The 21944-nt window shown below is 48.6% G+C and overlaps 2 protein-coding genes across 3 annotated transcripts in view; one reads left to right on the top strand and one right to left on the bottom strand.

The window, feature by feature from the left end:
* Positions 1-16456, top strand: part of ecpas (Ecm29 proteasome adaptor and scaffold) — a 48136-nt gene extending 31680 nt beyond the window's left edge. Inside the window, exons 31-47 of one of the 2 annotated variants that reach the window (XM_029748846.1) lie at positions 385-432; positions 1756-1874; positions 2139-2289; positions 2709-2864; positions 3906-3972; positions 4176-4267; positions 5821-5887; positions 6202-6399; positions 7700-7911; positions 8103-8146; positions 8252-8444; positions 8532-8670; positions 9790-9895; positions 10035-10129; positions 11097-11168; positions 12186-12325; positions 16423-16456. In XM_029748846.1, coding sequence (XP_029604706.1) covers positions 385-432; positions 1756-1874; positions 2139-2289; positions 2709-2864; positions 3906-3972; positions 4176-4267; positions 5821-5887; positions 6202-6399; positions 7700-7911; positions 8103-8146; positions 8252-8444; positions 8532-8670; positions 9790-9895; positions 10035-10129; positions 11097-11168; positions 12186-12325 — 1899 coding nt within the window. In that variant the 3' untranslated portion in view covers positions 16423-16456. Of the gene's footprint in view, positions 1-384; positions 433-1755; positions 1875-2138; positions 2290-2708; positions 2865-3905; positions 3973-4175; positions 4268-5820; positions 5888-6201; positions 6400-7699; positions 7912-8102; positions 8147-8251; positions 8445-8531; positions 8671-9789; positions 9896-10034; positions 10130-11096; positions 11169-12185; positions 12555-16422 lie in introns of those variants that run through there. The other variant, XM_029748845.1, reaches the window with a different exon arrangement.
* LOC115190783 (structural maintenance of chromosomes protein 2) overlaps positions 13671-21944 on the bottom strand; it is a 41909-nt gene continuing 33635 nt past the window's right edge. Inside the window, exons 21-27 of the mRNA XM_029748849.1 lie at positions 21799-21873; positions 18678-18797; positions 16463-16663; positions 16140-16256; positions 15452-15612; positions 14826-14973; positions 13671-14097 (exon numbers count right to left, since the gene is read on the bottom strand). Of these exons, the coding sequence (XP_029604709.1) occupies positions 13918-14097; positions 14826-14973; positions 15452-15612; positions 16140-16256; positions 16463-16663; positions 18678-18797; positions 21799-21873 (1002 nt within the window). The 3' untranslated portion in view covers positions 13671-13917. The remainder of the gene's footprint in view (positions 14098-14825; positions 14974-15451; positions 15613-16139; positions 16257-16462; positions 16664-18677; positions 18798-21798; positions 21874-21944) is intronic.

Below are 21944 nucleotides of genomic sequence, written 5' to 3'. Positions count from 1 at the left end.
GGGGGCGTTAGATGGGTTATTATAGCCGGGGGGCGTTAGATGGGTTATTATAGCCGGGGGGCGTTAGATGGGTTATTATAGCTGGGGGGGCGTTAGATGGGTTATTATAGCTGGGGGGGCGTTAGATGGGTTATTATAGCTGGGGGGGGCGTTAGATGGGTTATTATAGCTGGGGGGGCGTTAGATGGGTTATTATAGCTGGGGGGGCGTTAGATGGGTTATTATAGCTGGGGGGGCGTTAGATGGGTTATTATAGCTGGGGGGTGTTACGTCAGATGGGTTATTATAGCTGGGGGGGGGCGTTAGATGGGTTATTATAGCTGGGGGGTAGTGTATTGTGTCTGTGTGGTCGTTGTTCTGACCTGTGTAATGTCTGTCTAACAGGAGTCTGTCAGGAAGGCTGCTGATATAACCCTCAAAACACTGAGTAAGGTAAGGATGCTTTACTGTGGTGAGAGACATCTACAGGTGTTCATCTCTCTGTCTACAGGTGTACTAGGATGTTACATTAATCTCTCTGTCTACAGGTGTACTAGGATGTTACATTCATCTCTCTGTCTACAGGTGTGTACTAGGATGTTACATTAATCTCTCTGTCTACAGGTGTACTAGGATGTTACATTCATCTCTCTGTCTCCAGGTGTACTAGGATGTTACATTAATCTCTCTGTCTACAGGTGTGTACTAGGATGTTACATTAATCTCTCTGTCTCCAGGTGTGTACTAGGATGTTACATTAATCTCTGTCTCCAGGTGTGTACTAGGATGTTACATTAATCTCTCTGTCTACAGGTGTACTAGGATGTTACATTAATCTCTCTGTCTCCAGGTGTACTAGGATGTTACATTAATCTCTCTGTCTACAGGTGTACTAGGATGTTACATTCATCTCTCTGTCTACAGGTGTGTACTAGGATGTTACATTCATCTCTCTGTCTACAGGTGTGTACTAGGATGTTACATTAATCTCTCTGTCTCCAGGTGTGTACTAGGATGTGTTACATTCATCTCTCTGTCTCCAGGTGTGTACTAGGATGTTACATTAATCTCTCTGTCTCCAGGTGTACTAGGATGTTACATTAATCTCTCTGTCTCCAGGTGTGTACTAGGATGTTACATTAATCTCTCTGTCTACAGGTGTACTACGATGTTACATTCATCTCTCTGTCTACAGGTGTACTAGGATGTTACATTCATCTCTCTGTCTACAGGTGTACTAGGATGTTACATTCATCTCTCTGTCTACAGGTGTACTAGGATGTTACATTCATCTCTCTGTCTACAGGTGTACTAGGATGTTACATTAATCTCTGTCTCCAGGTGTGTACTAGGATGTGTTACATTAATCTCTCTGTCTACAGGTGTGTACTAGGATGTTACATTAATCTGTCTACAGGTGTGTACTAGGATGTTACATTCATCTCTCTGTCTACAGGTGTGTACTAGGGTGTTACATTAATCTCTCTGTCTCCAGGTGTACTAGGATGTGTTACATTAATCTCTCTGTCTACAGGTGTGTACTAGGATGTTACATTAATCTCTCTGTCTACAGGTGTGTACTAGGATGTGTTACATTAATCTCTCCGTCTCCAGGTGTGTACTAGGATGTGTTACATTAATCTCTCTGTCTACAGGTGTGTACTAGGATGTGTTACATTAATCTCTCTGTCTACAGGTGTGTACTAGGATGTGTTACATTAATCTCTCTGTCTACAGGTGTGTACTAGGATGTTACATTAATCTCTCTGTCTACAGGTGTGTACTAGGATGTGTGAGTCGTCAGGTTTAGCAGCCCAGAGGACTGTAGCTGTTCTGTTACCAACCCTCCTGGATAAAGGTATCGTCAGCAACGTGCCTGAGGTCCGCTCTCTCAGGTACACCTCCATATGTGTGTGTTCATTGGCCTCCGTATATGTTCTCTCTCTCTGTCGGTGTGTCTGTCTCTCTCGCTCTGTCGGTGTGTGTGTGTGTGTGTGTGTGTGTGTGTGTGTGTGTGTGTGTGTCTCTCTCTCTCGCTCTGTCGGTGTGTGTGTGTGTGTGTGTGTGTCTCTCGGTCTCTCTCCTCTCTCCTCTCTATATGAATGAAATGTAAAAGTTGTAGAGACATTGTAGCGGTTAACGAGAGCTCCTCCCTCCAGTATCCAGACCCTGGTGAAGGTGTCTAAGACAGCTGGTAACAGGTTGAAGCCCCACGCCCCTCGTCTGATCCCAGCCCTCCTGGAGGCCCTCAGTGTCCTGGAGCCACAGGTCCTCAACTACCTCAGCCTCCGAGCCACAGAGCAGGAGAAGGTAACGAACACACACACACACACACACACCTACTAAACCTCAGCCTCCGAGCAGGAGAAGGTAACGAACACACAGAGAGAACACACACACACACACCTACTAAACCTCAGCCTCCGAGCCACAGAGCAGGAGAAGGTAACGAACACACACACACACACACCTACTAAACCTCAGCCTCCGAGCAGGAGAAGGTAACGAACACACACACACACACACCTACTAAACCTCAGCCTCCGAGCAGGAGAAGGTAACGAACACACACACACACACACACCTACTAAACCTCAGCCTCCGAGCCACAGAGCAGGAGAAGGTAACCAACACACACACACTTATACACTATAACTGCCGTTTCTCCAGAGGTGTGATTATCGGCAGTAATTGACGTGACCTGTCTGTCTCTCTGTCTGTTTCTCCAGAGTGCCATGGATGCTGCCAGACTCAGTGCTGCCAAGTCCTCCCCCATGATGGAGACCATCAACATGTGTCTGCAGCACCTGGACGTGTCTGTCCTGGGGGAGCTGGTCCCCAGACTCTGTGACCTACTGAAGAGTGGAGTGGGTCTGGGCACCAAGGTAACACCTGACCTTCTCCCACCAACCTAAATACTAAACCATGTCTGTCTTCACCTGACTAGTTGGACACCTTGTCAGAAAGTCAAATCCTCTGCTGTTGTCCTTGTTGATAAACTGCATATTGTGTCTTAAAGCTCCCTCTATGGCCATCACCCCCCAACAGACGGTACTCTGCCCCCCCCCCAACAGACGGTACTCTGGCCCCGGTGGGTACTCTGCCCCCCCCCCCCAACAGACGGTACTCTGCCCCCCCCCCCCAACAGACGGTACTCTGCCCCCCCCCCCCAACAGACGGTACTCTGCCCCCCCCCCACACGGAACTCTGCCCCCCCCCCCAACAGACGGTACTCTGCCCCCCCCCCCAACAGACGGTACTCTGCCCCCCCCCCCAACAGACGTACTCTGCCCCCCCCCCCCAACAGACGGTACTCTGCCCCCCCCCCCAACAGACGGTACTCTGCCCCCCCCCCCAACAGACGGTACTCTGCCCCCCCCCCCCAACAGACGGTACTCTGCCCCCCCCCCCAACAGACGGTACTCTGCCCCCCCCCCCAACAGACGGTACTCTGCCCCCCCCCCCAACAGACGGTACTTCTGCCCCCCCCCCCAACAGACGGTACTCTGCCCCCCCCCAACAGACGGTACTCTGCCCCCCCCCACAGACGGTACTCTGCCCCCCCCCAACAGACGGTACTCTGCCCCCCCCCCAACAGACGGTACTCTGCCCCCCCCCCAACAGACGGTACTCTGCCCCCCCCCCCAACAGACGGTACTCTGCCCCCCCCCCAACAGACGGTACTCTGCCCACCCCCCCCAACAGACGGTACTCTGCCCCCCCCCCCCCCCCAACAGACGGTACTCTGCCCCCCCCCCCCCCAACAGACGGTACTCTGCCCCCCCCCTCCAACAGACGGTACTCTGCCCCCCTCATAATTTTATTTCACTTCGTCCTGCATGTTGGAGCTCTGATTCACACTGTCCCCTCCTGAACATGTGACCAGTAAACAGTGACATCAATACCAGTCACCTCTGTTGTTCCAGGGTGGTTGTGCCAGTGTGATCGTGTCCCTCACCGTCCAGTGTCCCCAGGACCTCACCCCCTACTCAGGTAACCATGTTACCCTCTGGGGTACAGACAGTAGACTTTACCGTACCCGTCCCACATGTCCTGTCAACACCCAAAGGGAAATGGAGTATTGGTTTAGTCTTTACAAGTTCACTAAAACCTCTCCTCTATGGTCTGGTTTCTCCGACCTGGACTGGGCCTTCTTTACTGTCTCTGTCGTGTGTGTGTGTGTGTGTGTGTGACAGGTAAACTGATGAGTGCCCTACTGAATGGAATCCATGACCGTAGCAGTGTTGTCCAGAAAGCCTTCTCCTTCGCTCTGGGACATCTAGTCAGGGTGAGTAGTATGGTGTTATGGGAACTAACTGTATCAGTGTTGTCCAGAAAGCCTTGTCCTTCGCTCTGGGACATCTAGTCAGGGTGAGTAGTATGGTGTTATGGGAACTAACTGTATCAGTGTTGTCCAGAAAGCCTTGTCCTTCGCTCTGGGACATCTAGTCAGGGTGAGTAGTATGGTGTTATGGGAACTAACTGTAGCAGTGTTGTCCAGAAAGCCTTGTCCTTCGCTCTGGGACATCTAGTCAGGGTGAGTAGTATGGTGTTATGGGAACTAACTGTATCAGTGTTGTCCAGAAAGCCTTGTCCTTCGCTCTGGGACATCTAGTCAGGGTGAGTAGTATGGTGTTATGGGAACTAACTGTAGCAGTGTTGTCCAGAAAGCCTTGTCCTTCGCTCTGGGACATCTAGTCAGGGTGAGTAGTATGGTGTTATGGGAACTAACTGTATCAGTGTTGTCCAGAAAGCCTTGTCCTTCGCTCTGGGACATCTAGTCAGGGTGAGTAGTATGGTGTTATGGGAACTAACTGTAGCAGTGTTGTCCAGAAAGCCTTGTCCTTCGCTCTGGGACATCTAGTCAGGGTGAGTAGTATGGTGTTATGGGAACTAACTGTATCAGTGTTGTCCAGAAAGCCTTGTCCTTCGCTCTGGGACATCTAGTCAGGGTGAGTAGTATGGTGTTATGGGAACTAACTGTAGCAGTGTTGTCCAGAAAGCCTTGTCCTTCGCTCTGGGACATCTAGTCGGGGTGAGTAGTATGGTGTTATGGGAACTAACTGTAGCAGTGTTGTCCAGAAAGCCTTGTCCTTCGCTCTGGGACATCTAGTCAGGGTGAGTAGTATGGTGTTATGGGAACTAACTGTATCAGTGTTGTCCAGAAAGCCTTGTCCTTCGCTCTGGGACATCTAGTCAGGGTGAGTAGTATGGTGTTATGGGAACTAACTGTAGCAGTGTTGTCCAGAAAGCCTTGTCCTTCGCTCTGGGACATCTAGTCAGGGTGAGTAGTATGGTGTTATGGGAACTAACTGTAGCAGTGTTGTCCAGAAAGCCTTGTCCTTCGCTCTGGGACATCTAGTCAGGGTGAGTAGTATGGTGTTATGGGAACTAACTGTATCAGTGTTGTCCAGAAAGCCTTGTCCTTCGCTCTGGGACATCTAGTCAGGGTGAGTAGTATGGTGTTATGAAACTAACTGTATCAGTGTTGTCCAGAAAGCCTTGTCCTTCGCTCTGGGACATCTAGTCAGGGTGAGTAGTATGGTGTTATGGGAACTAACTGTATCAGTGTTGTCCAGAAAGCCTTGTCCTTCGCTCTGGGACATCTAGTCAGGGTGAGTAGTATGGTGTTATGAAACTAACTGTATCAGTGTTGTCCAGAAAGCCTTGTCCTTCGCTCTGGGACATCTAGTCAGGGTGAGTAGTATGGTGTTATGGGAACTAACTGTATCAGTGTTGTCCAGAAAGCCTTGTCCTTCGCTCTGGGACATCTAGTCAGGGTGAGTAGTATGGTGTTATGAAACTAACTGTTGTATCAATATAACTGTCTGTGTTCCTCAGACAGCGAAGGACAGCAGTGTAGAGAAACTCCTACTGAAACTCAACACCTGGTACCTGGAGAAAGAAGGTTTGTCCTGTCTGCTTCCTCCTCCTATCACCCAGTCACCAAACAACCAGGAGACGCTGGCCCTAGATCAGCGCTGTCCGCCTCACTTCCTGGACGGCTGGGTGTATGTGGGAATTCACTCCACCCTCGGTAGTTGATTAGTTAGCAACTCTCGTGACCTGGTTGTCCAAACGCAGCAGCCCTCCAGGAAGTGAGTTGGACAGCCCTCCAGGAAGTGAGTTGGACAGCCCTGCTGTAGAGGACTGATGTTGACAGCGTCTCTTCAGTCTCAGAAGATGACATGGCTGTTTGTCGTCGTCCCCCCCCCTCCTCAGAGCCGGTGTACAGGTCGTCGTGTGCCCTGACGGTCCACGCTATCAGCCACTACAGCCCTGATGTCCTGAAGGGGCATGCGGTGGTCGCTCTGCCTCTAGCCTTCCTGGGTATGCACCAGGCACCGGGACCAGACGAGGAGAAGGGAGAGGGCCATGACGCCACGCTGTGGAACGAGGTCTGGCAGGAACACGTACCAGGTCAGAGAGAGGAGAGAAACACACACACACACCTGGTCAGAGAAACACACACACACCTGGTCAGAGAAACACACACACACCTGGTCAGAGAAACACACACACACCTGGTCAGAGAAACACACACACACCTGGTCAGAGAAACACACACACACACACCTGGTCAGAGAAACACACACACACACACACACACACACACACACACCTGGTCAGAGAAACAAACACACACACACACACACACACACACACACACACACCTGGTCAGAGAAACACACACACACACACACACACACACACACACACACACACCTGGTCAGAGACACACACACACACACACCTGGTCAGAGACACACACACACACACACCTGGTCAGAGAAACACACACACACCTGGTCAGAGAAACACACACACACCTGGTCAGAGAAACACACACACCTGGTCAGAGAAACACACACACACCTGGTCAGAGAAACACACACACACACCTGGTCAGAGAAACACACACACACCTGGTCAGAGAAACACACACACACCTGGTCAGAGAAACACACACACACACACACACACACCTGGTCAGAGAAACAAACACACACACACACACACACACACACACACACCTGGTCAGAGAAACACACACACACACACACACACACACACACCTGGTCAGAGACACACACACACACACACACACACCTGGTCAGAGAAACACACACACACACACACACACACACACACACCTGGTCAGAGAAACACACACACACACCTGGTCAGAGAAACACACACCTGGTGGGACACAGAGTGGAGAGTCACTATGGACTACGGTTCTGTAGAGAGTGTCTGGTCTAAGGCCACTATAGAGTCTGGGTTAGAGTCCAGGCTCTGTCTCAGTCGGCCGCGACCAGGAGGTCCATGGGGCGGCGCACAATTGGCCCAGCGCCGTCCGGGTTAGGGGAGGGTTTAGCCGGCAGGGATGTCCTTGTCCCATCGCGCTCTAGCAACTCCTGTGTGGCGGGGTGGGCGCAGTGCACGTTGACACGGTCGCCAGGTGTACGGTGTTTCCTCTGACATGTTGGTGCGGCTGGCTTCCGGGTTAAGTGGGCGTTGTGTCAAGAAGCAGTGCGGCTTGGCTGGGTATCGGAGGACGCACGGCTCTCGACCTTCGACCTCTCCCGAGTCCGTACGGGAGTTGCAGCGATGAGACACGACTGTAACTACCAATTGGATGCCATGAAATTGGGGTTAAAAATAAATAAAAAAGACAAAACACTTTGACCTTGTCAACCCCTGACCTCTCGTCTTCCAGGAAGCTTCGGGGGCATCCGTCTCTACATGACGGAGCTGATCGACATTACCCAGAAGGCCTTGCAGTCCCAGTCGTGGAAGATGAAGGCCCAGGGTGCGGCTGCCATGGCGTCCATCGCTAAGCAACAGACGGGTTCTCTGGTCGCCCCTCACCTGGGTATGGTGTTGTCCGCTCTACTGCAAGGACTGGTTGGACGCACCTGGACTGGAAAGGTGTGTGTGTGTGTGAGATAGTGGTCAGTAGAAGAGTTTGAGGTTCTATTTAACTTGACCAACTTGTGTTTTGTTCAGATGTCTTCTCACACCAGTTGTTTGTGTTTTGGTTCAGATGTCTTCTCACACCAGTTGTTTGTGTTTTGGTACAGATGTCTTCTCACACCAGTTGTTTGTTTGTTTGTCCACAGGAGGAGCTGTTGAACGCCATCGGCTCTGTGGTGTCAAAGTGCAGGTACGGTTTCTCCTCTCCTTCTGACACTAGGAGCAGTCCGTGTCTGGCTCTTGTCCCTGTGATGAGGATGATAATGTTGGTGAGGATGATGATGTTGTGTTTTAGTGGGGAGCTCCAGAAGTCCTCCCCGGGCCAGCCCAGTGTACCAGAGGTGATAGATCTGGTGTTGAAGGAGTGTCGTAAAGACAACCTGGTCTACAAGATGGCTGCCCTGGGCTGTGCTGCTGACGTCCTGCAGGCCACACAGGAAGACCGCTTCAGTGACATGGCAGACATACTCATACCACTCATTAAGAAGGTGAGAGACGGAGAGAGTTTTGTCTATCATTACGTCAGGATTCTATTGGTTTGTCCAGAATGTCTGATGTCTAATCCTGTGTGACAGAACTCTGCAGCAACTTCGAGGTTGAGACATGATAGTGATGACGATCGGGATGAGAAGGAGAAGGAGCTGCAGACTGAAGCTTTACTCTGCGCCTTCCAGACGCTGGGCAAGACCTGGCCCAACAACACACAAACCCAGGGTAAGGTTCTGACTGGCCCAACAACACACAAACCCAGGGTAAGGTTCTGACTGGCCCAACGACAACACAAACCCAGGGTAAGGTTCTGACTGGCCCAACAACACACAAACCCAGGGTAAGGTTCTGACTGGCCCAACGACAACACAAACCCAGGGTAAGGTTCTGACTGGCCCAACAACACACAAACCCAGGGTAAGGTTCTGACTGGCCCAACAACACACAAACCCAGGGTAAGGTTCTGACTGGCCCAACAACACACAAACCCAGGGTAAGGTTCTGACTGGCCCAACAACACACAAACCCAGGGTAAGGTTCTGACTGGCCCAACGACAACACAAACCCAGGGTAAGGTTCTGACTGGCCCAACAACACACAAACCCAGGGTAAGGTTCTGACTGGCCCAACGACAACACAAACCCAGGGTAAGGTTCTGACTGGCCCAACGACAACACAAACCCAGGGTAAGGTTCTGACTGGCCCAACAACACACAAACCCAGGGTAAGGTTCTGACTGGCCCAACAACACACAAACCCAGGGTAAGGTTCTGACTGGCCCAACAACACACAAACCCAGGGTAAGGTTCTGACTGGCCCAACAACACACAAACCCAGGGTAAGGTTCTGACTGGCCCAACAACACACAAACCCGGGGTAAGGTTCTGACTGGCCCAACGACAGCACAAACCCAGGGTAAGGTTCTGACTGGCCCAACGACAACACAAACCCAGGGTAAGGTTCTGACTGGCCCAACGACAACACAAACCCGGGGTAAGGTTCTGACTGGCCCAACGACAGCACAAACCCGGGGTAAGGTTCTGACTGGCCCAACGACAGCACAAACTCGGGGTAAGGTTCTGACTGGCCCAACGACAGCACAAACCCGGGGTAAGGTTCTGACTGGCCCAACGACAGCACAAACCCAGGGTAAGGTTCTGACTGGCCCAACGACAGCACAAACCCAGGGTAAGGTTCTGACTGGCCCAACGACAACACAAACCCAGGGTGAGATTTGTAAATGTTTTGGTCTAATTTCAATAGAAGCCAGAACAACAAGGTGATTTATTTCAGAAGTGATTGTAATTGTATGTGTTTAATGCTGTATCTCTCCTGTGTTCCCAGAGCGTTTCCAGTTGGACCTGTGCTGTCTGATGTGTGAGAGGTTGAAGCTCAGTACATGGAGGGTCCAGGTGGGGGTACTACAGTCTATGAAGGCGTACTTCCAGGGGTAAGGACACAAACACGGAGGGTTTCTCTCCAGGAACTGCTGCCATGCCCATCCTGTCCTTTCTGACTCCCATCTGACTGGTACATGTTGTTCTCCATCTGGTTTGAAAAACGATGTTCTCTTGTTCCTTCCTGTGTAGGTTGCTACTGTTGGAGAAAGAGAAGGACAACCAGAATTTCACAGCCTTGTCCCTTATTCTCACAGAGACATGCAGCGCTCTCACACACCCACTAGGTAAGACCTTCACACTGCTCTCACACACCCACTAGGTAAGACCTTTACACTGCTCACACACCCACTAGGGAAGACCTTCACACTGCTCTCACACACCCACTAGGGAAGACCTTCACACTGCTCTCACACACCCACTAGGTAAGACCTTCACACTGCTCTCACACACCCACTAGGGAAGACCTTCACACTGCTCTCACACACCCACTAGGGAAGACCTTCACACTGCTCTCACACACCCACTAGGTAAGACCTTCACACTGCTCTCACACACCCACTAGGGAAGACCTTCACACTGCTCTCACACACCCACTAGGGAAGACCTTCACACTGCTCTCACACACCCACTAGGGAAGACCTTCACACTGCTCTCACACACCCACTAGGGAAGACCTTCACACTGCTCTCACACACCCACTAGGGAAGACCTTCACACTGCTCTCACACACCCACTAGGGAAGACCTTCACACTGCTCTCACACACCCACTAGGGAAGACCTTCACACTGCTCTCACACACCCACTAGGGAAGACCTTTACACTGCTCACACACCCACTAGGGAAGACCTTCACACTGCTCTCACACACCCACTAGGGAAGACCTTCACACTGCTCTCACACACCCACTAGGGAAGACCTTCACACTGCTCTCACACACCCACTAGGGAAGACCTTCACACTGCTCTCACACACCCACTAGGGAAGACCTTCACACTGCTCTCACACACCCACTAGGGAAGACCTTCACACTGCTCTCATACACCCACTAGACTTAGACCTTCTGAGGAGCGAAACATTTACAGAAGGGGCAAGTTTCCCTGAACCTATTCATGAAGTAAAAATCTATTCTCTATTTGAGTAAATCATGATTTTTAATCCGGGAGTAGTTTTAATCTGGGAGTGGGGAAACTGATCCTAGATGTTTTTTATCAGAAAGATTCAGTGTTTTTTTTAAATGTTTCCTCCTGTAGAGAATAAGGGTTACTCCTCTGTGAGGACCGAAGCCTTGTCTGTTGTGGAACTACTGGTGAAGAGGACCGGAGGTAAGCCATCGTTCAGTCTGTTGTCGTTCAGTCTGTTGTCGTTCAGTCTGTTGTCGTTCAGTCTGTTGTCGTTCAGTCTGTTGTCCTTCAGTCTGTTGTCCTTCAGTCTGTTGTCCTTCAGTCTGTTGTCCTTCAGTCTGTTGTCCTTCAGTCTGTTGTCGTTCAGTCTGTTGTCCTTCAGTCTGTTGTCGTTCAGTCTGTTTCCTGTATAAATGACTAGTCCCACTTCTCTCGAGGTGTCTTTAACCCAAACATTGGTTGACCTTCCATGCCTAGAATATAAGACTGTTTGAGTCTAATTTTGAAGCTGTGAGAAGAACGATGTCTAGGAGTCATTTTACTCAAACCTGAGCCAACATTTGAGAACAAAATATTTACATGAGCACTGCATCATCTTCTGTTTGAAAGCTATTTCTCACCTAGACCCTGAAGGGGACAGGTTGTCTCCCCTCCTAGACCCTGAAGGGGACAGGTTGTCTCCCCTCCTAGACCCTGAAGGGGGCAGATTGTCTCCCCTCCTAGACCCTGAAGGGGACAGGTTGTCTCCCCTCCTAGACCCTGAAGGGGACAGGTTGTCTCCCCTCCTAGACCCTGAAGGGGACAGGTTGTCTCCCCTCCTAGACCCTGAAGGGGACAGGTTGTCTCCCCTCCTAGACCCCGAAGGGGACAGGTTGTCTCCCCTCCTAGACCCCGAAGGGGGCAGGTTGTCTCCCCTCCTAGACCCCGAAGGGGGCAGGTTGTCTCCCCTCCTAGACCCCGAAGGGGACAGGTTGTCTCCCCTCCTAGACCCCGAAGGCGGCAGGTTGTCTCCCCTCCTAGACCCCGAAGGCGGCAGGTTGTCTCCCCTCCTAGACCCTGAAGGGGGCAGGTTGTCTCCCCTCCTAGACCCCGAAGGGGACAGGTTGTCTCCCCTCCTAGACCCCGAAGGGGGCAGGTTGTCTCCCCTCCTAGACCCCGAAGGCGACAGGTTGTCTCCCCTCCTAGACACTGAAGGGGACATTGTGTGTGTTGTTCCAGAGAGCGGTCAGTGGGAGTGTGTATCGGGGAAGAGTCGCGAGCAGCTGCAGCGTTCCCTGTCCACCCTGCAGACAGACAGCAGGCCAGACCTACGAGACAAGGCCCAGGAACTACGGAGGAACATCCAGAGTCAACCCTGAACACACACACACACCCCCAGATCTCTGTCTGGACAGGCGTGATGATTTATAATGTGTATTGTGTCAATGGGTGGACGGCTGGGTCATTATAATTGGACAGTGTCATAGTAAACGCCATATCAACTCACTATGTAAACAAACAGCACCCTATTCCCTCAATAGTGTACTACTGTTGACCAGGTCTTCTAGGACTCTCTGCTCTGAAGTAGTGTACTACTGTTGACCAGGTCTTCTAGGACTCTCTGCTCTGAAGTAGTGTACTATGTCGTCCAGGGATCATCAACTAGATTCAGACAATTATTTTTTTTTTCTTGATCAGATGGGATCAGGTGGCTATTAGATCAATGATTATAATTGACAAAACATTTCAAATCTAGTTTAGATTTGTGTAGGATCACATGGAGACTTTGGAACAGATTTCCCAAACTAAAAGCAGTTAATGTTTTTTTTTTTTTTTACATTATTTTAAAAAATACTCGGGGGGGGGGGGGGGGGGGCAAATAAAGTCCTGGGCAGTTTGGGAACCTGGTGCTGTTAGGGATTTGTCCTGTAACAGCTTCTAAACAGGTCCCTTCTTTCTCTCCTGCTGCAGCCAGTACAGTACGTCCCACATGGTGCCCTGAACACTACTAGTGGGAATAGGTTGCCATTTGGGACGTAACCAAGGATGATACTATAACTTTATTTAACACGTTGGTTGTCAACTCCCTGGTCCTGGAGCACTACTGGGTGTATGGAGGCTGTTCCAGCCCAGTACTAACAAGCTACAGCACGTGTTCAACTCATTCCACACAGGGCCGAGTGTCTGGAGCTTCTCCCTCATACTTGGTGAATTAAGGTCACTAATTAGTAAGGAACTCCCCTCACCTGGTTGTCTAGGGCTTAATTGAAAGGAAAAACCTGCGACCACGCCCCTCCATGGAATGAGATGAACACCCCTGATGTCACAGTTTGGATCAGTACTTGACTTGGACTGAAATAGGTGCAGGAGCTCAAGCAGGAGAACATGTGAGGTACCAGTGAACTCCTGCCTAAGTCAAGCACTGATCTTGATGATAGGTAATGTTAACTAGTGCTGGGTTGGACCAAAAACCTGCACCTCTTCAGAACTAGAGTTGGTGACCAGTGATGTTTCTCTGTCTGAACTGGTCATTGTGTCTCTCCCCCAGTTTGCATGTTTAAAACAGCCGGTGTAAAAAAGTCAGAAATGTTGATTAAAAACCCAACAATGAACAGTGGGGGTTGGTGAGCGGGAGGCATGTGTTCTTGTGAATTTGTTTCCAAAATAAAAACTACCTTGAGCTTTGAAGATGTCATTATTTGGTCTTAAAACTACACCAGCCTGTATTTGTGAAAGCAGCTTTATTTTAAGTAGAAACATGTCGTCCCCCCAAGACATTAAAATACTCATACATGGTGTGGAACAGTAAATATTTCAGACACAAGGACAGAAGAATTGCTGTATGCAGGTTTTATGTTAAGCCAGAAGGCTATTGGAATGGACAACTAAATAGTAGAAAGGCTTTAGTGATTGTCCATGTTAACAGACACATAGAAACATCAGTTAACCTCTAGCTAGCTACAGACATTAACTAGTTAGCGATTCTTTTTTGTGCCTGCGGCCTTTGAGACGGGCCTTTTCGCGGTCCCTTGTTCTGGTCTGGTTGGGCCTGGGTGGTACGGGACACAGCAGACACCCCGTCTACAAACTTAGTCTTGAACAAAACGTTGGCGTTGGTGAACATGCCATCCTTCAGAGAGACCACCACAAACTACAGAGGAGAGGAGAAACAGCTTTAGAGCGAGACTGTAAAAATACATTTATGAAATGGAGACCAAGTGGTTTCTGTTAACATACTTTATATGGCAGGTATTTTATTTAACCAGGCAAGTCAGTTAAGAACAAATTCTTACCTTGTCAGCTCGGGGATTCGATCTTGCAACCTTTCAGTTATTGACCCAACGCTCTAACCACTAGGCTAGCTGCCTCCCCTCTAACCGCCAGGCTAGCTGCCTCCCCTCTAACCGCCAGGCTAGCTGCCTCCCCTCTAACCGCCAGGCTACCTGCCTCCCCTCTAACCGCCAGGCTAGCTGCCTCCCCTCTAACCGCCAGGCTAGCTGCCTCCCCTCTAACCGCCAGGCTAGCTGCCTCCCCTCTAACCGCCAGGCTAGCTGCCTCCCCTCTAACCGCCAGGCTAGCTGCCTCCCCTCTAACCGCTAGGCTAGCTGCCTCCCCTCTAACCACTAGGCTAGCTGCCTCCCCTCTAACCACTAGGCTAGCTGCCTCCTCTAACCACCAGGCTAGCTGCCTCCCCTCTAACCGCCAGGCTAGCTGCCTCCCCTCTAACCGCCAGGCTAGCTGCCTCCCCTCTAACCACTAGGCTAGCTGCCTCCCCTCTAACCACTAGGCTAGCTGCCTCCCCTCTAACCACTAGGCTAGCTGCCTCCTCTAACCACCAGGCTAGCTGCCGCCCCTGTATGTGTAGGACTGGTGTGTTACCTGGGAGTGTGTGAAGTGTGTTCTCAACATCTGTCCTATGTTCTGTGTGTGTGAGAGGTCCAGGGCAGCATCCACCTCATCCAAGATGTAGATGGGAGCCGGTTTAAACAGCAGCATGGCCAGGATCAGAGACAAGGCTACCAGAGACCTGGAACACACAGGGTTTAAACAGCAGCATGGCCAGGATCAGAGACAAGGCTACCAGAGACCTGGAACACACAGGGTTTAAACAGCAGCATGGCTAGGATCAGAGACAAGGCTACCAGAGACCTGGAACACACAGTTACAGTACACACCTAGTTTTAATACAGACGTTTACACTTGCGTTCGGCCAAAGACGACCCTTCTGTTCATCTGAGTCCACTTCAATAGAATCCAAGCTAGTGTTGCCAATCAATAACTGTCTAATCAATCATCTGACCTTCTGGCTGTGTTTACACAGGCAGCACAATTCTGATGTTTTGGCCAATCATATCAGATCTTTTTCAGAGCTGATCTGGGTAAACAGCCATTTAGTTTGTAGAGGTTAGTAAACTGGCAATTAGTAGCACAAATATCACACACACACTTAATGTAGGTATCAATGAATGATCAATAAGTTGATGATTGAATTGATCTCCCCGTACCTCTGTCCTCCGCTGAGTTCAGTGAGGTTCTCCTTCCATGTGTTTCCCAGAGCCACCTTGAACTCCAGGCCCTCTAAGGCCCCGCAGCCTTCAGGAGGGGCCAGGCGGGCATCAGCCCCCGGCAGCAGGGTGGAGAAGATACTGCCAAAGTCTTTATTCACCTGGAGACAGAGAGAGAAGACAGAGAGTGTAATGGAGGCGGTTGATGAGTCACTTTACCAGAGACCTGAACACTTCGCTCCTGTTAGCTTCTAGAAACAATGTCTAGACTTTGTCTCAGAGGACTAACACAGTCTGGTGATGAAATCATGTCTCTGTATCAGAGGACTAACACAGTCTGGTGATGAAATCATGTCTCTGTATCAGAGGACTAACACAGTCTGGTGATGACATCATGTCTCTGTATCAGAGGACTAACACAGTCTGGTGATGACATCATGTCTCTGTATCAGAGGACTAACACAGTCTGGTGATGACATCATGTCTCTGTATCAGAGGACTAACACAGTCTGGTGATGACATCATGTCTCTGTATCAGAGGACTAACACAGTCTGGTGATGAAATCATGTCTTTGTATCAAAATGGTCCTGTATCTTTAAGACATTTTTCAGACAAGCAGACACTTCAGAGACAGAAAGACAGACAGACCTGCCAGGCAGACACAGAGACAGACAGACACAGACAGACCTTCTGCCAGGCGATGTTGAGGGCCTCCTTCTTCTTCTGGTCTAGCTCCTCTATGGTCTGGAGGATCTTAGACTTGTCATTCTCTACGATCCTCTTCTTCTTCATCAGGTCATTATACTGATGGAGGTTAGGGCAAAAATAGGGTCAGGGGTCACGTTCTCAACTCTCCTCCAATCATATCAAAAGGTCCAAGAGGGGAAGGAGGAATGAAAATAGATTTGATACAGAAGCCCAAGGAAACACACACACACACACACACACACACACACACACACACACACACACACACACACACACACACACACACACCTCCCCAAACTCACCCTCTCCTCAGCCTGACTCAACATGTTCATGGCTCTCTTGTTGACAGATCTCTCCAGTCGTGTCTTGGACTCTTCCAGCTTCCTCAGCCTCTGGCCCGCCTCTTTAGGGTTGTTGACCTTGAAGTCGTATCCCGTGTTGGGCTGGCCGAACAGGCCTCTCTCCTGACTGATCCACTCATGTTCCTCTAACATACGAGACACCTGGAGAGAGGGATGGAGGAGAGAGAGAGAGATGGATGGAGGAGAGAGAGAGGGATGGAGTAGAGAGAGAGGGATGAGAGAGAGAGAGAGCAGGATGAGAGAGGAATGGGGTGGAAAGAGAGAGGAGAGATATGTTAGTCTGGTTAGCGGAACAACTCATGTTCCTCTGACAGAAGGAGGAAGCTCACTCAGAAGACTAGATCCCATTTAGTACTGTGATTTAGTGATCTCTTCTGAAGAGACAAACAGATCGATAGAAACAGACAGAATATGAACATAAAGAGATTAGGAGAGACGACAGATCAAATGGAGATTAGAAAGCAGAGTTGATCAGTAACTGTACCTTAGCAGCAGCGTCCTGACTGTCTTTAGGGTGTTTGTTGTTGTTGTTGTTGATCAGTAACTGTACCTTAGCAACAGCATCCTGACTGTCTTTACGGTGTTTGTTGTTGTTGATCAGTAACTGTACCTTAGCAGCAGCGTCCTGACTGTCTTTACGGTGTTTGTTGTTGTTGTTGTTGATCAGTAACTGTACCTTAGCAGCAGCGTCCTGACTGTCTTTACGGTGTTTGTTGTTGTTGTTGTTGATCAGTAACTGTACCTTAGCAGCAGCGTCCTGACTGTCTTTACGGTGTTTGTTGTTGTTGATCAGTAACTGTACCTTAGCAACAGCGTCCTGACTGTCTTTAGGGTGTTTGTTGTTGTTGATCAGTAACTGTACCTTAGCAGCAGCGTCCTGACTGTATTTACGGTGTTTGTTGTTGTTGATCAGTAACTGTACCTTAGCAGCAGCGTCCTGACTGTCTTTACGGTGTTTGTTGTTGTTGATCAGTAACTGTACCTTAGCAACAGCGTCCTGACTGTCTTTAGGGTGTTTGTTGATGTTGATCAGTAACTGTACCTTAGCAGCAGCGTCCTGACTGTCTTTACGGTGTTTGTTGATGTTGATCAGTAACTGTACCTTAGCAGCAGCGTCCTGACTGTATTTACGGTGTTTGTTGTTGTTGATCAGTAACTGTACCTTAGCAACAGCGTCCTGACTGTCTTTACGGTGTTTGTTGTTGTTGATCAGTAACTGTACCTTAGCAGCAGCGTCCTGACTGTCTTTACGGTGTTTGTTGTTGTTGTTGTTGATCAGTAACTGTACCTTAGCAGCAGCGTCCTGACTGTCTTTACGGTGTTTGTTGTTGTTGATCAGTAACTGTACCTTAGCAACAGCGTCCTGACTGTCTTTAGGGTGTTTGTTGTTGTTGATCAGTAACTGTACCTTAGCAACAGCGTCCTGACTGTCTTTACGGTGTTTGTTGTTGTTGTTGTTGATCAGTAACTGTACCTTAGCAGCAGCGTCCTGACTGTCTTTACGGTGTTTGTTGTTGTTGATCAGTAACTGTACCTTAGCAACAGCGTCCTGACTGTCTTTACGGTGTTTGTTGTTGTTGTTGTTGATCAGTAACTGTACCTTAGCAGCAGCATCCTGACTGTCTTTAGGGTGTTTGTTGTTGTTGTTGTTGATCAGTAACTGTACCTTAGCAACAGTGTCCTGACTGTCTTTACGGTGTTTGTTGTTGTTGATCAGTAACTGTACCTTAGCAACAGCATCCTGACTGTCTTTACGGTGTTTGTTGATGTTGTTGATCAGTAACTGTACCTTAGCAACAGCGTCCTGACTGTATTTACGGTGTTTGTTGTTGTTGATCAGTAACTGTACCTTAGCAACAGCGTCCTGACTGTCTTTACGGTGTTTGTTGTTGTTGATCAGTAACTGTACCTTAGCAGCAGCGTCCTGACTGTCTTTACGGTGTTTGTTGATGTTGTTGTTGATCAGTAACTGTACCTTAGCAACAGCGTCCTGACTGTCTTTACGGTGTTTGTTGTTGTTGATCAGTAACTGTACCTTAGCAGCAGCGTCCTGACTGTCTTTACGGTGTTTGTTGTTGTTGATCAGTAACTGTACCTTAGCAACAGCGTCCTGACTGTATTTACGGTGTTTGTTGTTGTTGATCAGTAACTGTACCTTAGCAGCAGCATCCTGACTGTCTTTACGGTGTTTGTTGATGTTGTGTTCCAACTCTTTAATCTTCAGCTGAGACTCATTGGTTTTCTCTCTCATATGGTTAGCTTCTGTACTCTTACCCTGGAACGAACGAACACACACACACACACACACACACACACACACACACACACACACACACACACACACACACACACACTTTGTTGGCATGGAACATGAAATGACATCCTCAAAGTAGCTCATTGGGTAGAACAGATATGTTTAGAAAGTGATCTGATCCTAGGTTATAATAACCTCTCATGGACAGATGCACGTAACAACTGGTATTGTAGCGTCTCTAGGGCCTCCATTTTAATTATTTCATTTCTGGATGTAGGATACTCTTTCATTCAGTTGTAGATACTGTGGACGCAACAATTCACCGATACGTTTCGATCCCGCGATTCAAATGTTTAAGATACAGTATGAGTGCATCTGTCCGCAGGAAGAAGGAAACTAATCTATATGTATCATGCATCGGTCAGACAAATCGATTTAAAACGTTACGAATCGACGGTTCACAAACCTTTTTTACTCAGATGACTTTCCCTCTTCTGGAAACACGTCACATTTAGTGATAACTGATGCATCCTCTCCTTCAGTGTGGAACTGAGCATGTTGCTGCACTGACAGTCATTGATCTACAAGTCATTTTCATGCCCAACAACATCAGCAGACGACTCAGTTTTAAACACTGAACCAGCCGTATAGTGATATTCTCTTACACATCGGCGCTCGCTTTCAGCGTTTAAATGCTTGTAAAAATGTCTCGCGCAATATTAGGCTGAGTGACACCTAGGGCTGATCTCATTTAGTCAACTGGTTGATTGTTTGGTCAATAGGCTTTTTGGTCAACAGAGATTTTGTTTGTTTGTTATCCTCTCTAGGGCTAGGGGGCAGTATTTGCACTGCCGGATAAAAAAACGTACCCGATTTAATCTGATTATTACTACTGCCCAGAAACTAGAATATGCATATAATTGTTTGATTTGGATAGAAAACACCCTAAAGTTTCTAAAACTGTTTGAATGGTGTCTGTGAGTATAACAGAACTCATATGGCAGGCAAAAACCTGAGAAGATTCCTTACAGGAAGTGCCCTCTCTGACCATTTCTTGGGCTTCTACACTCTCTTTATTGAAAACTGAGGATCTCTGCTGTAACGTGACACTTCCTACGGCTCCCATAGGCTCTCAGAAGGCGGCAGAACGTTGAATGATGACTTTGCAGGCCATGGCTGAAAAACAGTAGCGCATTTGGTAAGTGGTCGATCAGAGAACAATGAGACAGGGGTGCGCGTGCACGAGAAGAGTCAATTTTAGATTTTTAGTCTTTGAACGAAAACAGGGTTTCCCGGTCGGAATATTATCGCTTTTTTACGAGAAAAATCGCATAAAAATTGATTTTAAAACAGCGGTTGACATGCTTCGAAGTACGGTAATGGAATATTTTGAATTTTTTGTCACGAAACACGTCGGGCGCGTCACCCTTCGTCACACTTCGGATAGTGTCTTGAACGCACAAACAAAACAGAGGATTTTTGAACATAACTATGGATTATTTTGAAGTTGAAGTCCTGGGAGTGCATTCTGACAAAGAACAGCAAAGGTAATCCAATTTTTCTTATAGTAAATCGGAGTTTGGTGAGGGCCAAACTTGGTGGGTGTCAAAATAGCTAGCCCGTGATGGCGAGCTATCTACTCAGAATATTGCAAAATGTGCTTTTGCCGAAAAGCTATTTTAAAATCTGACACCGCGATTGCATAAAGGAGTTCTGTATCTATAATTCTTAAAATAATTGTTATGTTTTTTGTGAACGTTTATCGTGAGTAATTTAGTAAATTCACCGGAAGTTTGCGGGGGGTATGCTAGTTCTGAACGTCACATGCTAATGTAAAAAGCTGTTTTTTGATATAAATATGAACTTGATTGAACAAAACATGCATGTATTGTATAACACAATGTCCCAGGAGTGTCATCTGATGAAGATCATCAAAGGTTAGTGCTGCATTTAGCTGTGGTTTTGGTTTTTGTGACATATATGCTTGCTTGAAAAATGGGTGTCTGATTATTTCTGTCTGGGTACTCTGCTGACATAATCTAATGTTTTGCTTTCGTTGTAAAGCCTTTTTGAAATCGGACAGTGTGGTTAGATTAACGAGAGTCTTGTCTTTAAATAGCTGTAAAATAGTCATATGTTTGAGAAATTGAAGTAATAGCATTTCTAAGGTATTTGAATATCGCGCCACGGGATTCCACTGGCTGTTACGTAGGTGGGACAAAATCGTCCCACATACCCTAGAGAGGTTAAGGTGCACAAGACTCCTGTCTGAGTGGACTGATCCATTGTGGAGGCCGTGGGGGGATGGTACAGTCCATCAGTCTAAGACACCTGTCTGATTGGCTCCTGTCTGAGTGGACTGATCCATTGTGGAGGCCGTGGGGGGGATGGTACAGTCCATCAGTCTAAGACACCTGTCTGAGTGGACTGATCCATTGTGGGGGTGGTGGTACAGTCCATCAGTCTAAGACACCTGTCTGAGTGGACTGATCCATTGTGGAGGTCGTGGAGGGATGGTACAGTCCATCAGTCTAAGACATGTGATACTGAAACACTAATATAAATATTATCTTCCAATAAACACATTTTCTCCGGCGTTGGATAGTCGCCGCTGTCTGCGGTTCTGAAGCCATATTTAGTCTGCCGTTGAATTGACACCTTTTCCTATGTTGCTAACAAGGAACTTTATACCGGGACACCAATTTTGTGTCACTGATCATTTGGACAAATCACGACTTTGCAGGTGCTGGTCATTTCTGAATTTGGGAAGGATAGGGGACATTTGGTCCAACTTGCAGAGAGTTTCAGTGTAGGGGGGTTGGGTGGGGGGGGGACTTTGCTAATCTCAGTATCTTTTCACCAACATCTCAAGCAGAACTTAATCCAGCATCTGATGCTTTTATCAAGGATTCTAGTTCTGCGTGTCCGAGATGGTTTCCACAACAACATTACGATGATGATGAGGAGCAGCATGGTAACAACAACACCACCAGTACTACTGACAATAATGTAGTAATCATACCTTGATCTCTTTGTCCTGGGATACGATCACCTTTTTCTGTCTAGTCAACTCCTCCTGGGCCTTACGCACAGACTCCTGGAGAGACAGGAGGGGGGGAGAGAGGTTGAGGAAGGAGAGAGAGGGGAGAACGGAGTGGGGGGTAAAGG

The sequence above is a fragment of the Salmo trutta genome, unplaced genomic scaffold (genome assembly GCF_901001165.1).
Source record: "Salmo trutta unplaced genomic scaffold, fSalTru1.1, whole genome shotgun sequence".
In the NCBI taxonomy this organism is placed as follows: domain Eukaryota; kingdom Metazoa; phylum Chordata; class Actinopteri; order Salmoniformes; family Salmonidae; genus Salmo; species Salmo trutta.
Note: the sequence above shows the minus strand (reverse complement) of the source record. Positions and strands in the feature narration are given on the sequence as shown.